The sequence below is a fragment of the Bombyx mandarina genome, chromosome 24 (genome assembly GCF_030267445.1).
Source record: "Bombyx mandarina strain Sakado chromosome 24, ASM3026744v2".
In the NCBI taxonomy this organism is placed as follows: Eukaryota; Metazoa; Arthropoda; class Insecta; order Lepidoptera; family Bombycidae; genus Bombyx; species Bombyx mandarina.
The window spans coordinates 1,730,077-1,747,958 of record NC_143230.1 but is presented as its reverse complement, the minus strand read 5'-3'; the positions used below and the strand labels follow the sequence as shown (position 1 = coordinate 1,747,958).

The 17,882-nt window shown below is 37.9% G+C and overlaps 4 protein-coding genes across 4 annotated transcripts; 2 read left to right on the top strand and 2 right to left on the bottom strand.

Annotated features, from left to right (window-relative positions):
* Positions 1-500: 500 nt before the first annotated feature.
* On the bottom strand, positions 501-2,454 carry LOC114248782 (uncharacterized). Its single transcript, XM_089738084.1, has 2 exons — positions 2,305-2,454; positions 501-1,436 (listed from the first exon to the last, which is right to left on the bottom strand). Exon 2 carries the CDS (start codon positions 1,425-1,427, stop codon positions 567-569), a length of 861 nt encoding a protein of 286 aa, XP_089594210.1. The 5' UTR covers positions 1,428-1,436; positions 2,305-2,454; the 3' UTR covers positions 501-566.
* A 2,875-nt stretch (positions 2,455-5,329) lies between these two features.
* Positions 5,330-6,481, bottom strand: LOC114248760 (uncharacterized). The gene has a single exon (XM_028182179.2). It carries the CDS (start codon positions 6,479-6,481, stop codon positions 5,543-5,545), a length of 939 nt encoding a protein of 312 aa, XP_028037980.2. The 3' UTR covers positions 5,330-5,542.
* A 4,635-nt stretch (positions 6,482-11,116) lies between these two features.
* LOC114247605 (uncharacterized) lies at positions 11,117-13,344 on the top strand. Its single transcript, XM_028180607.2, has 2 exons — positions 11,117-11,369; positions 12,445-13,344. The coding sequence occupies exon 2, from the start codon at positions 12,453-12,455 to the stop codon at positions 13,290-13,292; it is 840 nt and encodes a 279-aa protein (XP_028036408.2). The 5' UTR covers positions 11,117-11,369; positions 12,445-12,452; the 3' UTR covers positions 13,293-13,344.
* A 150-nt stretch (positions 13,345-13,494) lies between these two features.
* LOC114247713 (uncharacterized) lies at positions 13,495-17,847 on the top strand. Its single transcript, XM_089738085.1, has one exon. It carries the CDS (start codon positions 16,383-16,385, stop codon positions 17,265-17,267), a length of 885 nt encoding a protein of 294 aa, XP_089594211.1. The 5' UTR covers positions 13,495-16,382; the 3' UTR covers positions 17,268-17,847.
* The last annotated feature ends 35 nt before the right edge of the window (positions 17,848-17,882 follow it).

The following is a 17,882-nucleotide window of genomic DNA, read 5'->3' as shown; positions in this document are numbered from 1 at the left end:
CAGCCATACTGAGACCTTAGAACTTATATCTCAAGGTGGGTGGCGCATTTACGTCGTAGATGTCTATGGGCTCCAGTAATCACTTAATACCAGGTGGGCTGTGAGCTCGGCCACCCATATAAGCAATAAATTTTTTTTTTTAAAAAACACGTCATTGCGGAACCTCCCGACCCATTAATGGTGCTCTTGGGTACCACAAGCAACGGTCACCGTCCTCGTCGAACCCGTCGCTAGCGAAGAAGAGCTCGACGAGCGAATTAGCCCACAAACACAGCCCACTGAGTTTCTCGCCGGATATTCTCAGTGGGTCGCGTTTCCGATCTGGTGGTAGATTCTGCGAAGCACTACTCTTGCTAGGGCCAATGTTAGCAACAGTCCGGTTTGAGCCCCATGAGCTCACTTACATGTTAGGGCGAAGCTGAAATAGCCTCTCAAGGCTATCAGCATAGGTAGGGATAAAAAAATATGCACAAAATTTAATACATAGAAAAACTATCATCGTTTATTCAAATTGCTTTTATTATCAATCACTTAACGCTTTTAGATTTTACCCCAATGAACATCAATTAATATTTTAAAGACAAAACATCAGCAAAAGAACCGATTACATACAAAAGCGGTATAAATCCGTAAACTTTTTTATCCACCGCGTATATAAGCAATGAATCGGTTTCCTTAGAAAATGCTGACACTTTCCCCAAGTTCTCGACAACTTTCAATATTCCTGTCGATTTAATAACCACCAGGTCGTTGTTGACTAAAAGAAAAAGGGCGTCATCTTCAGTTGCGCTCGACTTCAAGAGCCTAACGTAATCGATTTTAACATTAAAATCGATTTTTTCCATAGTCTCTTTCACTTTAAATACTTCATTATCCAAAGTGACATAGTGCAATACATTGAAGTTATCAAACATAACCTGTTTGACGGCTTTCAATTTATCATCCAAAACGTATTTGTTACCATTTTCAGTGACTTTGTAAGCTTTATTGTCGTTTGTTACGGCGTAAAACAAATCGCTTCCGTTCATTTTTGTTAGGCTTATAACGTCAGCTTTGAAAGTACCATATTTTTTAAAGCTTTTATCTCCGGTTTTATATACATATATCCCGTCGTTGCTAGCTACGTATATCGTGCTGTCATCATCATAACATAAATCCCTTCCTTTGTCCAATATTTTGACTGTGGTGTTTAGATTTAAATCTACTTCGTATACGCCTTTTTCTATTCGATTATCGTTAACATCAGCGTGTATTGTGTATATCTTGCCGTCGCTTTTCTCTGCGTTGGATATAACAAAAGCGCCCACGACTTGATCCTCAGTCGAATACAGCTCCACGCTGCGCTGTCTAAAAACTGAGCCGTTGAGCACTTTGGAAGCTGCGACGCTTAGTCCCACCACAAAGATGAAAAGGGTTGCTGCGTTCATCTTGGACACCTAAGAAATAATAATAATATATTATATAATAATAATGTTCATATTAATTATCTACCGTTGACTAGGGAATTTTTAATGGCAATAGGTTTTCCGGCTCTTGATCGGGAGACAAGCACGAGTTAATGCTAGTAATCTAAATCTTCTATCATCAAACAAGCTTCCCTTGTAGCAGTGCTTTCTTTTCCTAACCTCCACTCAACATATTCAATTGTAAAATCAAAAAACCTAAGTGAAACCGTTGGAATGGGGTCATAATAAAAAAACAGCTTGGATAATACCAAAATGATTAATATATTTTTTTGTTTAAGTTCAGCATTATTAACTATAGTTTCATCTGATGTTAAGAAACCCCTAGAGATACTATGGATTTATTTAATGACTTTATTGGCAGATGAACATACGGCTCATCTCATAATAAACACCGCCGTTCATGGACATCAATAATAGGTAAACTGCTGCCCGCCGCCGAGGGTTCTCTGTCCTCAAACCTTGTTCGATCAAGGTCATGTCATAGCGCTCGGGAAACACCGTGAAGGGGAGTTCATTCCAATACTATCTAATTTTTTACTGGTGATAGAACCTCTTGTGAGTCTGCGCGGGTAGGTACCACCGCCCTGCCTATTTCTGCCGTGAAGCAGTAATGCGTTTCGGTTTGAAGGGTGGGGCAGCCGTTGTAACTATACTGAGATCTTAGAACTTACATCTCAAGGTGGGTGGCGCATTTACGCTGTAGATGTCTATAGGCTCCAGTGGGCAAACTGTGAGCTCGTCCACCCATCTAAGCAACCTGCTTGCGGGATAGGACGACACAAAACCAATCCGAATTACAAAATTGAAATAATTAAGCAACATAATTGTTAATGCTTACCCAGTTTCCTTTAGCGAGAACGTGCACAAACTAAATGATAAATTCAATGTTTATAATGAACTTTGACTCTATTTTCGCACTAAAGCCGCGGGTACACTGAATATTAGTATCTTTTTCTGATATACGCAGTCGTAATGATTTAAAAATAATACTTTTTTTCCATGAAACCATTTATTTTGTTATTTTTTATTTATTAGGCACGCAATACACATCAAAAGCTAAAAAGCAAAGCTAAAAAGCTAAAAACACAAGTTAAAAGAAACAAAATCTGGATTGAAACATAAGCCATGTTCGCACGAGACAAATGTGCTGAATTTGTACACAATGTTCCTTATAACTATTTTGTAATGAAATAGGAACAAAAAGTAATTAGAGTGAATAAAAGGGTTAAATTAGATATCTTTTAGACAAAATACACTACTGGTGTGCTCCAGAGGTCTTTCCAGTTTCACCAGGACAGGTGGGCGAGCAAGGACTCAACCAGGAGTGGTGGGATTTGCTAACAGGTACCCGAGCGCCTCCAAAGGAGACCTAACAACTCAAGAGCAGCTGCTTCGCGAATGAGTGTGTTTATGTAAGGTCGTAAGGATTGTACTAATTAAGACTTGAGACATATAAAACACTATTTTGACTGACTCGGTGGTGTAGTAGGTAGTAGCCCTGACTGTTGAGCTCAGGGTCGTGGATCGTGCCCCTACCAAATATTTCATGTGATGAACAGATTTGTTTGCTATTTGTCTGATGTTTAATATATTTAAGTGTGTATATTTAAACGTATTTAAGTCTCTGGTTCCCATAGTACCCTAGCTTAGACTGCGTGCTACTTTTCCTCAGTTTTTTTTCTACACCATAACCGCAAAAGGAACTATGTACTTAGGTAAATACATCTCGACTAGTTAAAACTGTTTTAAAAAAAAGATATTTTTAAATTCAAAATCTCGTTGACAAAACACCGATGGCAAAGGACAAACCCGAAATCCATACAAACTTGGGCCTGGCGTTACAGTGCTAGAATTTGGGCATAAGTTACAATACCTAAGAAGGTTTCATGAGCCCAATTTTCAGGTCTCCCAGCAATGGCCAAATTGGTAAAATCAGACAATGTTTACATTTTAGGTTATGTTTATTGTTCGAGATATTTTAATAAAAACGATATTTTTGAGGCTATTTCCTACTAAAGATGGGTAATTTTTTACGAAACCTGTTGCAGCAACAGGTTGCTTTAAAATAAAAATGGAACCTGTTACGAGAAATCGCGCGTTATGTTGTTTACGAAAACGAACGAAAGCCAAAAATTAAAAACAACGTAATGCGAAACGCGCTGCGCACGAAATGATTTTTTAAAGGGATTTTATGACCTGGTAACTAAGACCTTTAGGTCAGTCTTATTTTAATTTTAATGAAAACTTTTTTATATGAAAAACTATATTTATATGATAACTTTTTTATATAAAATATAAATCATTACGTGCTCCCATATTATCTCATCACATTTCATTTCATTTTAGTTCATGCCTTTTTTATTTTTATTTTTTATTGCTTAGATACCCATCGACGAGCTCACAACCTATCTGGTGTTAAGTGGTTACTGGAGCTCATAGACATCTACGACGTAAATGCGCCACCCACCTTGAGATATAAGTTCTAAGGTCTCAGTATAGTTACAACGGCTGCCCCGCCCTTCAAACTGAAACGCATTACTCTTTACGGCAAAATCCAAAATATCTTCAGTTGGCAACATTAAAGATAACATAACACGATTTGATACATTTGTGTTTTTCTATGGCATAGTCACATTAATATAAAAATGCAAAACTACCCTTTCATGCTATATTTAATGTTGTCAGTTGTAGATATTTTGAATTGCCGCCATTGTAAGTAGTTGTGTCACGATTCGATGGCCATACTCTATTTACATTGATTAAAATACCTATAAAAACAGTCATTTATCCTAAAGCAAAAGAGTATTAATTATTTTTTACACTTGATTTCCACTAAATCGATCCTATTTTATGGATAATTCTAATCCGCACGTTTGTGGAGCTAGTTACGTATATTGAAATAAGTGTTGCAGATGTTTACAAAGATTGTTTAAAACAAAAAATTGAATTCAACTTATTTTCTACACTTGGCCATTGTCAATGAAGCTAAGATTTTAATAGGTTAATCAAGCTAAATAGACGAATTTTTTGGTACATATCCCATTCGTGTAATGCTTAGGCCCAAAATGGGGTTTCTCCTTTGATACGAAGATTACAATTTTTTGTTACGGAACTGAATTTTAAAAAGAATTTCAGTGCGTTATTTAATTGTTGCATTCGTTTTGGCTGCTAAGTGCCAATAGCCTCGAAGAGCTATTCTGGCTTCACCTTGACTAGTAGACAACCTCACGGGGCTCAGCCCTACGGGATATTCTAACACTAGCCTTACTAACAGAATATTCTAACACTAGCAGGACTTCGCTGAATCTACTACCAGATTGTAATTGGGAGCCGAGCTGCGAAATGCGAGATTTTCTGCGAAAAAATCAATAGATTGCGTCTGTGGGTTAAGTTTCACATCGACTCATTTGTAAATCGTGTCTTTTTAATTAATATTGTAGTTTTTACATAGAGTGAGTTTTTACTAATCATATTCTGTCAAATGGTGACAGTCTGACATATGACAACTGTTAAAATGGCGGGCTATTCAAAATGAAACGTCATATTAAAACATCCTCTATTTTTAACTCCTTCCTCCTGATATTCCTCGCCCCATTGATCTCAAATCTCTTCTTTCCCTTGTCAACTCCCCTTTCGTTTATATTCTTAGTTCATTCATTAACCAAAATAACATTAAGCTGTAGTTTGACTGTCATTTATCGAACTAACCCCTGTATATATATTGTGTGCGTCTTATTTGTTTTAGGTAAATCAACAGAGATCCTGTCATCAAACATTCTTAGCTACTCACTTAATTCTTAGTGAATATCTGTGACCTTGCTCGTTCACGAAGCCCGCTATAGAAAGCAGAGTATTATACGATTTAAAGCAGAGGCTATTCCGCGTGTGTATACAGAACATCTATATAGCCCCGTTAGGATCGCCGATATCACATTTCGGGGGCATTTCTAACTGTAATTATCTTATTCATTTCATTAAACACAAACCATGGATTCAAGTTGGGATTGAGTTAGTGCTTAAAAAAGTTTAAGAAAACAAAAAAAGACAAATCAAGTTCCCGGAAAGTGGTCGATAATTTAAAAAGAACCATCGTCGCCATTTTGCAAGACCGCCATTATGATTTCAGAGACATCTGTCGGTGAAATTGTGGAACTACGAAACATCGAGCGGGACATAACCTCGAAAACGTTAAATTCGTACAATTTCCCGTTCAAAGCCGCAACTACATACAATGCGGCGTCAACACTAAACGCCGTCGGCATTACGCTGAGCTCTAAATCCTTCCTCTCACTGGTACCGTTTGAATAGAACAAATACAAAACTCTATCGCCGAACAGAGGAATCGAAAATTCTAGAATGAATGGCGGTCTTAAGAGCTTAATCTCACTGAATTCTTCGACCATGGCTACCGTTATCGGACTACCGTACATCAGCGCTCTCAAGACATTATCGCCGCAAGAAACGTAATACAAATTATTCGACGTGTCCAAAACGAATTGCTCAGCGCATATATCGGACATCTTTGTTTTCACGGTTCCATTTTTCTCCATCCTATACACCTCGTTCTTGTCGTTGAGAGTAAATATCTCGTCGCTTCCACTTGCTTTCTGCAATTGCACGATGTGGTCGCGAAAGGGTCCGAATTTCTTCGCCGACATAGTTGACGGCTCAAATCTGTAGAGGCCATTCGTCGAAGCGAAGTAAATCGTTTGGTCGTCATATGCGGACGTGGCGTCCGTACCGCCTTCCAGGATCTCGTAAGCGGCCAGACCTTCCAGAATGTAAAGGCAGGTCCCACCTTCCGAAGCCGGATCGGATAACGTGAAGAATATAGAGGGCATGTTGGTCTCGCTGACCTGTAGCCTGTTGCGGTCCGAAGGCACCAGGATCCTGGTTATGTTCAGACCAGAAGAAAATATAATACGTTCGTCAGTGAACAGCGTATTGTTTTTGGCCAAAAGTAAGCTGGTGGATGCGGTGAACGCGAGTAAGGATATCACCAGATACAGCCACATGATATCTGTAAATAAAAAAACCATTCGTTATTGAAATCAATTGAAATGAAATGCGTTTATTTCAGGTAACTTAAGCCCATAAAATTTCACATACAATTACATAATATTTAAATCAAAATACAATAAAATAAAAATTATAATTTATTATTAATAATTAAAATTACATTACGTATAGTCAGCCCACAGAGCACAGGTGTACAGAGAGGTGCAGTACGCTCGAAAGAGAGAGTTATCTTCACCCCATTTAAACTCCGCGCAAACCTGCGAGCCAACATATTCACCCGTACTATTATTTATTATATCTACTCGAACCCCGCGTGACCGGGTGAATAAGTGACCCCACGGCGCTCTAGCCTGACGACGTTGCTGACACTAGCCCTAACAAGAGCAGTGCTTCGCCGAATCTACCACCGGATCGGAAACGCGACCCACTGAGAAAATACGGCGAGAAACTCAGTGGGCTAGAACGTCGCGTTGCTACTAGAAACGGGCTCCCAGTCTGATTTCGGATTCTATCAACTTCCCAATATTCAACAAAAAGTTTCACGAGACATTTATATTTTATTGTTTAGGAAATGTACTTGGAATATTTGTGTGTAGGCCTAAAAAAAGCAATGTATTTAGAACATTTCTGTGAAAAATAATATTACAGTGGTAATATTAGTAATCATTCCAAAGTACAAATTCTTGTACGAAATCAAAAAGATAAAAAATATTTACGTTACCAATGGAGAACATTCCTAAGGAACGCATTCATTTTAAGTTCCTATTTATAAATTATGTTTGTCAAAAGCTAAGGGTTAGATATATGGCGTACGAGAGAGAAGGCGATAGATTTCCAATACTATTTTATTCGTTCACTTTCTGTTTCGTTTAATGAATATAAGAAAAAAAGAAGGAAATATCCCAATGATTGATTGTGTAGCGAAAAAGTTTTCGGCAGTATTGCTTAAGACATAAGGTGCAATATTAAAATACGTGTATGGATTATATTATTCATCACGCAATTCCAAGTCGGTGACGCATGAAGATTTTCGTTTCCATTTACAGACCGACAACGAGAATTCCATGAAATTTGTTTAAGTGTTGTTTTTGATGTTAAACATTTATAAACGTGCGTAAAACCGATTGCTGGCGTGGCAACGAATGGCGTCACCATGATGATGATAATGATGATGAAGGATGGGTTAAGCGACATTTCGCGCTTAATACGCGACATTTCTCTTTGTAATTAAGGGTGCGTTTTATTTGGTATTAGCATATAAAGTTCGATTCGTTTAATAAAACTTCAATTCAGTTCACTCCAATCAAATAATTGAAGCGCAATCAACGAATGCAATAACGTTGGGATGAAATGGCAAATAATGTCAGGAAGACGGCTAAGGCTGTGCTCGGCGCATCAAAAGGGAAAGGATTGACAAGGATACATGGTGGTGGAATGAGTATGTACAGAGGGAATTGAAAGAAAAGAAGAATGCATTCAAAAAGTGGCAACTAGAAAGAGGAAATGAAAGTGAGAGGCAAGCTAGGAAGAATGAGTATAGAGAATGTAAGAAAAAGACCACTAAAGCGGTTGCTATAGCCAGGTCTGATGCTCAGAAACGGTTGTATGCCGCTTTAGATGGACCTCGTGGACAAAAGGAACTTTACCGTATCACGAGAATTAGAGAAGAGAGAGCGAAAGATATTAAGCATGTCAGATGTAAAAATGAGACAGGTAAAGTTCTAATGAAAGATGACGAAATAAAAGAGCGCTAAAAGATATATTTTGAAAAATTTATGAATGAGGAGAACGACTGGAATAGGGTGATTAATAGGAAGCCAGAGAACGTCGGACTTGTGAATGAGATAAGTATGTATGAAGTTAGAGAAGCAGTGAAAAGTATGAAAAGCGGAAAATCGGAAGGACCAGACAGTATACCAGTGGAATTATCGAAGATATTGGGAGAAGACGGATATAAGTGGCTGACTTTATTCTTCAATAAGCTGCTGCAAGAAGAAGTGATCCCTACGGAATGGTGCACCAGTACACTGGTGCCCATTTACAAAAATAAAGGGGATGTGCAAGACTGTGGCAGCTATCGGGGAATAAAGCTTATCTCGCATAGTATGAAAGTTTGGGAGAAAGTGATAGAAAAGCGTTTGCGAAATGAAAGTGAGATCACCCAAAACCAGTTCGGGTTCATGCCTGGTCGCGGGACAACGGACGCCATATTTGCACTCCGCCAAGTGTGCGAAAAATATCGCGACGTGCACAGGAATCTGCATAATAATATGGTGTTCGTTGATCTGGAAAAAGCGTACGACCGAGTACCTAGAGCAGTTTTGTGGTGGGCATTGAATGAGAAAGGTATACCTGGTAAGTATGTGAGGTTAATCTGTGCCATGTACAGTCGAGCCAGGAAGTACGTACGAACCGTCGCAGGGAATTCCGACGAGTTCAATGTGGCAGTGGGCTTACACCAAGGGTCTGCTCTAAGTCCCTATCTCTTCCTGCTGGTGATGGGTGCCTTGACATCGGAGATCCAGGAAGAGCCCCCTTGGTGTATGCTGTTTGCCGATGACATAGTGCTCGTCGGAGAAAACGGGCTCGAGGTCCAAAACATACTGGAGAAATGGCGATGCAAGTTGGAGAGTGTTGGCCTAAAAATCAGCAGATCGAAAACCGAACAACTGTTCTGTTATTTTGGCGGTCTCTCCAATTTTACATCCATTGCTCTCGACGGAGCACCTAGGTATCGGAAGTCTTGATATACTGGCAAAGTAATCCAAAGCGACGGTGAACTGGCTCGTACTGTAAGGTACAGAATTGACGCAGGATGGATGAAATGGCGGCAGGCCACGGGCACTATATGTGACTTACACATTCCGCTTCCCCTAAAATGGAAGATATATAAGACATTAATAAGACCTGCCGTCTTGTATGGATCAGCTTGTTGGACCACTAAAGTGGCGGATGAAAGGCGATTGCATGCAGCAGAGATGCGAATGTTGCGATGGATGTGTGGAGTAACGAGAATGAATAGAATACGGAATGAATACGTTAGAGGAAGTCTGAAAATGGCACCTGTGACAGAGAAGCTGAGTAGTGCGCATTTGGGATGGTATGGACATGTGATGAGACGAAATGAAAATGAGGTTAGTAAGAAAATGTTAACTATGAATGTGGAAGGATATAGAGGAAGGGGTAGACCTAAGTAGAAATGGATGGATTGCGTGATATACGATATGGGTAAGAGGGAAGTGAGCGAAGAAATTATATATGATAGAAGAGTATGGAAGGAGAAAACATGTTGTGCCGACCCCAGGTAACTGGGAGAAAGGCAGGATAATGAATGATGATGAATCAACGAATGCAATAAAGGTAACTACAGAACAAACAGACTCTCCCGCATGTTCCTTTTTGAACTTAGCATTTGCTTATTCAGATAACAAATGTAGAAGATTCTTGATCATGTCCTCATTAATTTGAAAGCCAATTTTAGGAGGAACATATCAGCCAATACTTTTTTAATACGCTTTTATTAGCATCAGACGTATGTATGTTTGTAACGGAATCTTTGAACATGATTTTGACCCCCTTCAAAACGTCGAATTAACTCATTATAATTATTAAGGACCTATGACAATTCAATATTAGAAGAAAAATTTTGAAAAAAAATATGAGAAAATTGAAATTCAACTAAAAAATTAAAAATCAATAATAGTTTAAAAAAGTAACAAAATACGCTTTTATAGAAAATCCAACTAAAAAATAGAAAATAAATCTTAATAAATTTGAATTAAAAATAGTGTAAGAAAAAATGATTTTTTTTGTAAAAAAGCGTTTTTTTTTAAAACTATTATTCATATTTCACTTTTTAATTTAAATAGGTATTTATCATAAATTATTCAATAATGTACTCTCAGGAAAATACAACAGTTTCCAATTTGCTAAGTGAAAAAAATAAGGCCCTCAAACAAATTTGTTGTTTTGTTTTGACTGCCGAAAGTAAATAACGGGCCTAACTGTTTAAAATATTGAATTGTTATCGGTACTTGATAAGTTGCCACATTTCGAGTTAATCTGACGTTTTGCAAGAGTCAAAATCATGTTCAAAGATTTCGTTACATCCATATATAAGTATATAAAAATGAATTGCTGTTCGTTAGTCTCGCTAAAACTCGAGAACGGCTAGACCGATTTGGCTAAGTTTGATCTTGAATTATTTGTGGAAGTCCAGAGAGGGCTTCGATCAACAACAACAACACTATTGTTGATCGAAGAGAGAGGGTTTAAAAGGTAAATAAATATGAAAATGCTCCGAATTAAATAAAAATAACATTTTTGTTTTTCCTTTGATGTGTCCTCCGTCGGACGGATTCCTTTGGTTTGTTTTATGTTTTTTTTTTATACAGAAGTTTAGGTCTTTTATTTATCGGTTGAGGCACTACGAAGTCTGCCGGGTCACCTAGTACTAACATACATAGTAACATACGTATGAAGCTAACAAAAGCGTATTAAAAAAAATTCGTGTTACGTTCATCCAAAATCGTATGACAATGAAAACTACCACAATAACTTCTTCCTATTTCAAATAAATACTTACTTTTCAGCATTAGCGTTATATGTAGACAAAAGAAAGTCAATAGTTGGTACACACGATACAGTATACAAAAACAAATATAACCAAAAACATTTCGATTAGTTTCGAAGAATAATAAATAATAATATTAATATAATATGTATATAAAATATTGTTTTTTCATTTATCGTGTCTTGTGTGCTTGAGCCGAATTGATAATAGGATTTTGACCCGAAGTTAATGTTGTGAACGTTGAAACAAAATATTATAATTAGTTGTCACACGGATAGACGCGAAGTGTCCCGCCTCAAGAACGCGATCACGTGAGTAACTTAAAAACAATTTAATTAATTTAAAATCATTATTTTTTTTTAAAACTGGAAATAGATTACGCACGGTCATCCGGCAATAATTTAGGGTTCCCTGTTACTGGTGGTAGGACCTCTTGTGAGTTCGCACGCGTAAGTACCACCACCATCCTGCCTATTTCTGCCGTGAAGCAGTAATGCGTTTCGGCTTGAAGAGTGGGGCAGCCGTTGTAACCATACTGAGACCTTAGAACTTATATCTCAAGGTGGGTGGCGCATTTACGTTGTAGATGTCTATGGGCTGCCACTTCACACCAGGTAACCACTTAACACCAGGTGGGTTGTGAGCTCGTTCACCCATTGAAGTAATAAAAAAAACTTAGCTTGATATTAAAATTTTTTTTAAACGAAATTGAATAATTCAATGAATAAATTGTTAAGTAACAGATAAAGAATATTAATTAAAATAGTTTCTCGAAATTTCGGTTCTCAATACAACTGATACACTAATATGAGAAGTTTCAGCTGTTTTGTAAAGATAATTTAAAAGAAGTGTAACAAATAAGAAAGCTTTGAAGTCGTCGTGGCCTAACGGATAAGACGTCCGGTGCATTCGTGTTGAAGCGATGCACCGGTGTTCGAATCCCGCAGGCGGGTACCAATTTTTCTAATGAAATACGTACTCAACAAATGTTCACGATTGACTTCCACGGCGAAGGAATAACATCGTGTAATAAAAATGAAACCCGCAAAATTATAATTTGCGTAATTACTGGTGGTAGGACCAAGAGGTCCTACCACCACTAGAGAGAGACACAAGAGTGAGTCCGCGCGGATGGGTACCACCGCCCTGCCTATTTCTGCCGTGAAGCAGTAATGCGTTTCGGTTTGAAAGGTGGGGCAGCCGTTGTAACTATACTTGAGACCTTAGAACTTGTATCTCAAGATGGGTGGCGCATTTACGCTGTGGATGTCTATGGGCCACAGTAACCACTTACCACCAGGTGGGCTGTGAGCTCGTCCACCGATGTAAGCAATAAATAAAAAATAGCTTTTTGGACCACAACTAAAATTGCATTCACTATTTCAGATATTAAAATGCTTCAATTCGTCCTCCTACTTGTGGTCGCGGCTGCGGCATCCAAGAACTGCTCCTTCTATTTCGATGGTCAACCTTACTCAAGAACAGCCATATTATCCATTAAAGGCCTACCAACAAATTTGGTCTACAACCCTGCCAATCAAGATCTGCTATTCACTCTAATAGACCTGGAAACACTTCAAGACGACAACATCCAGACAAAAATGGACCAGTATATACTTCGAGAGGGGAATACGATCAAAATCGATAACGTTAGAGGTCAAGCTTCAGCGGTGGATATGAAACGAAACAAAGTGTACATAGCCAGCGATGACGGACTAAACGAACTAAATAGTACCGACAAAGCTAATTTCGTTGGTCTTAAAGATGACGATATCGTCCAGCTATACAAGCCGCGACACGGAGATGAATTGTACGCTGTTTTGTTTCCAGAAAACGCTGTTTACATAATCGACATAGAAAAAAACGAAAAGAGGAAAGTCGAATACATTCCCTGCGCTTTCTATTTGGGCGTAGATGACAAAGATAATATATTTTACGAATGTGATTCCAAATATGTTAAAGTTTTGCTCAAAGGCTTTCAAGAGCCTATTGAATTTGTTGGTATCGCTAAGAATTCCGGAAAAGCTATAGCTGTAGATGGAATTGGGAGAGTGATATTGGCTGCGACCGACGGTTTGTACCATCTGCGACCAGACAACGTGATCCCGAACAAACTGATGGAATTGGACTTCTATCCATCTGGTATAGCGTTTAATGAGGTAGACAATAGAATTTATTTATCGACGAATGATGTAATTTATAGATATAATCCATGTTTTCCTTTTATTTTGTGATTGTTAATGTATTCTGATGGTGTTTTAATAATATTACTATCGATACTGGCTCGATCCGTTTTTTTCTCTATACAATTTGCTGTGTTAATAATGTCCACAATAATAAATCTACATTATACGTATTTCGGGCGTTATTTGGTTGTATGTACGTTATTTAGGCCTATAAAGTACACATGGCGTAAAAAAATATTTAAAAGCCCAGGATAATGAATTATTTCTTATGATTTAAAGGCGTTCTATGCGTTAGCAAGACGAATTTATATATAAAATTTTCAAATTTTATATTGTTTTAATGCACAACTAGAGGTCCCGCAGTAGTCGAAAGTCGACACTAATTAATTGGAATTGTAAGTTTGTACACTATTATGATTGTATTTTATACTTCTATAATCTCAAATTTCGCTAAGGCTACTCTATAAAAAAATATTAATAAAGAAAAACAATATTTAATCTATTCTCAAATTGACCACAGACGTCAACAACAAAAGTTTGACAATAAATAGTATGCATGCGTGTGTGCGTCAAATACATGGTATGTAGTGTGTGTAATGTTTTCTTTATTGATTTAATGTATCTTTTATGTATTATTTAAAAAAAATATTAGCATTGTGCACTTCTTCTCTATATTCTCTATAAGTGTGGAAATTTTCATACTCCTCCGTCCGCGCAATTTTCGTAAAAAGGGATACAAAGATTTTGCTTCACGTATTAATATATAGATAACTGATCAAATGATTAATGCCAAATAGACTAAAAATCAGTCAGACAAAAATAAGTCAAAAATACTACACTTAATTGGCCGTTAATTCTCTGATTTCAAAATATTAATTTAATTTAAACAATCACATAAAAATAATGGCAATTACGTTAAAAAAAACATATTTCTTTATAATTAACTTCCATGACATTTACCAACTAAAACAACTTTAACCCGATTTTTAATTGTAGCAATTTGGTACCAAAGGTAATTACTTTAAAGACCAAATCATCGCTAATGTGGTCCTTAGACGGCAATACGTGATCCAAAATTGTGTCTTTTGTCTTATTTAAGATTGGGTTTTATGTTTGCTCAATACGAAATGCTCACGTCTTTGCGATCCTCTGTCTCGATCTTCATAAACTCGTTCATAAAGATAAATAGCTTTATTGCCGGAGCGAAAATCTTCGGGATATACCTAAGCCGGCCGATTCGATATAAGTTTATTATGATTAAAAACTCGAACGCCAAACTGTAAGTTGAAAAGACTTAATTGCAAAAGAATAATTGGATAGATTTATTATACAATCAACGATTGATTCAATAGATTAGATCATCGAATCTAATCTAGATACGGTTTGTTTGAAAAATATGCGTTCCTCTCTTAAGACGATACCAAAGTTTTGTTGTAGATGAGCTTGGACATTATATCGTGAAAGCCCTCACTCACCATGAAACAGTAGAATTATTAATTGCATTCAGGGTGTCACACTTTTCAGACTGGAATCTACAACTGCATTGCGGTAGTAATAGGTAAGACATTGGTAGCCGGTACGGACTTACAATATCTGTGATTACGCAAATTTACTTTTCGGTCTCTATTTATGACACGACACCACCTTGGTCATCTTTAGCTACTTTGCTTTTCTATTATCGCCCCAAATAAATATGCGACAGTGCCGTATTGCTAAACGGCAGCTCATAGACATCACAAAACAAATACCATGACATCCATCATTGTTTTTCCTACCTATGCTGATAGTCTCTGACGGTGAGCTCACGGGACTCAAACCGGGAGTGTTGCTAATTCTGGCCCTAGCAAGAGCAGTGTTTCGCAGAATCTACCGTCGGATCGGAAACGCGACCCACTGAGAAGATCCGGCGAAAAACTTAGTGGGCTGTGTCTATGGGTCAATTTACTCGGACGGTGACCAGTGCTTTAGGCACCTAAAAACACCGTTATGCATCATTAGTACGTAAATGCAGCTATCGCATTTTTTTCATTTCCTTTTCAAGCAGATGATTACACGGCCCTCTTGGTGTTGACTGGTCACCGAGTGGACTTCAGCAATGCAAGAGGCACAGTCAAACCGCTGCCTACATTAGCCCATTCCTAAAACAGAAACAGATATTGCGTCGCGGCATAAACAAGCACATGTAACGCCAAAGGCCTACCACTAAAACAGCATATCGCACGGTGGGAGCGGCTTTCATGTCAGTGATGTGTCCCGACTCCACCAACGCGTCGGTCAACCAGCCCACATAAGACGAGACATTCAAAAAATTCGACAACATCCTGTATTTAACTGGCCTTTTTAATATTATCATCAAGTTACTTCGTGTGTTTACAAACATTATCTCTTAGCTACAATGGATCGCTAGGTTTTATAATACGTGAATCATTCGCGTTGAAGCTATCTAGAACTGCAGTTGGAAGTTAAAGGTATGGTTTGATTAATTTACGAAATAAATTAAGAGGCAGTTTTACGTTTTATTGACACAAAATGAAGAAAACAATGAAAATCTAGCGGAACAGAAAGCGTTTTTTTTAAAAGAGGTATTACTGGTGACCCGGAGGCTTTTCAAGTTTCACCAGGACAGGTGGGCGAGCACAGGCTCAGCCAGGAGAGGTGGGATTTGCCAACTGGCGCTCAAGGGGCTCCAAAAGAGTCCTAACAGTTCGAGAACACCTTATCGGAATCGCAACCTGCTGAGAAAATCCGGCGAGAAATTCAGCGGGCTGAAGCCTTCGGTTTTACATCCAACTCTTTGACGAGTTCGACGAGGCTATCAGTGTCCTTATGCCTGCTCTTGATGCTAGAGCTGCAGACCTCTAATTACAATGTAAGTGGATCGACTAGATCCACAAGCATGTGTCTAAAGGGGTCAAATGCCGCCACCCACCTTGAGACACGTTCTAAGTCTAAGTTTTACAGTACAAGGGCTGTTCCACTATTCAAACCGCAACGCATTACTGCTTCACGGCACAAATAGCGAGGGTGGTGGTACCTTCGCTAATTGACACCACCATCTACAAAATTATAATTCGTAATAACGTAATCAATATTTCAGGTCAACTATTCGCGAAGCAGCCTGTCTATAATGAGAACATAATGATTGGAATCATAATCGTAACACTTCTATCATCGTCCATCGCCACGAATACCCTCGCGGACAAATGCGAGACAATCAAAATAGGCAATGAATTCTACAAGCGGCAGTTAATCGCGACGATCGACGGATACCCGACCGGAATGGCTGTTGACCCTAAAACCGACAACTTATTCTTCCTGCTCCACAAACGTAATTATACCAAGGGCATACACATACTAAAACGCGGATCTCTAGGAGTTAAATTACTACCGATCTCAGACGACGTGATAGGCCAATGCGTGGCCATAGACACGGTAAACAACATCATTTATATAGGCACAAATCAAGGTATACTTAGCTACGACGATGCCCATTCGGAAATCAACTCAGAGAGGCCCATAGGCGATGACGACGTGAGGAACATATTTATAGACAACAACGACAATCAAATGTATATAACAACGGGAACGAATCACGAAATATTCAGGTTCATGAATAACACAGCCGCCGTGAAGAGGTACGACAAAGTACCTAAAGCATACAGCTTTGTTTTAGACAGCAACGGCAACATATTCTACGAATTTGTCGACGGAAGACTGTATTTCCTATCAATAGACTATTACGAGCCGATCCAATATAAAGGACTTACCAGAGAACTGAAATATATATTACAAATGAACAATAACGATGAAATAATTCTAGCCGTCAAAGGATCGTTGTTTAAATTGACAACGAAAAGTATATTGCCTGAGAAATTAGGTCAGCTGGGCTTCAAAATTACGGGAATGGTATTCGATAATAAAAACAATATGATAATAGGAACTAAAGGTAAAATATACAGATACAAACCGGTCGATAGAAACGATCCATGTCCGTCGGAAGACTATTTTATGGCCACTATTTGAAGATGTAGGTAATGTAAAACATCAAGCTATTGACCATATAATCTTTAACTTTGCATGATTATATTATTAAATAGGATTTATTCGAATTAGCCTATCTACCTATTTAGATTTGAACACCGTATTTAGAATAACATGACAAGTCTCTTTGGCGACACACATTTTGGAGCACTAGCCTCTACCAGTAACTACCAGTAATTTATCTAGCGTCAATATTTATTAATTTAATATGCTAGTGCAATATTTATAGTTTACATTCAGTAGATTGACCTTAGCTTCATCACTATTACTAAACTAAATTAAAATATTTTACTCAACGCACAAACCAAGAAGCACAAAGCGCTGTTCCTAATTATTAGCAGGATTTATCAAGAAAACACATAAATATATCTTCTTCTTTCTTCTTCTTCTTTTTCTCCAGCTTATCCCACTATGTGGGGTCGGCACAGCTAATTTTTCTCTTCCATTCTCTTCTATCAGCCGTCATCTCAACACTCACTCCTCTCTCTCTCATATAAATATATCATCGCCTAGCAATCATTAAGCTCATATTATATATTATCTCATACCATATATCATATATTATCGCTGTATTTATAATTATTAATAGTTTAAAAT

Coding starts and splice junctions, on each gene's coding strand:
- LOC114248760 (XM_028182179.2), bottom strand. CDS start 6,481: ATGTGGCTGTATCTGGTGATATCCTTACTCGCGTTCACCGCATCCACC.
- LOC114248782 (XM_089738084.1), bottom strand. CDS start 1,427: ATGAACGCAGCAACCCTTTTCATCTTTGTGGTGGGACTAAGCGTCGCA.
- LOC114247713 (XM_089738085.1), top strand. CDS start 16,383: ATGATTGGAATCATAATCGTAACACTTCTATCATCGTCCATCGCCACG.
- LOC114247605 (XM_028180607.2), top strand. CDS start 12,453: ATGCTTCAATTCGTCCTCCTACTTGTGGTCGCGGCTGCGGCATCCAAG.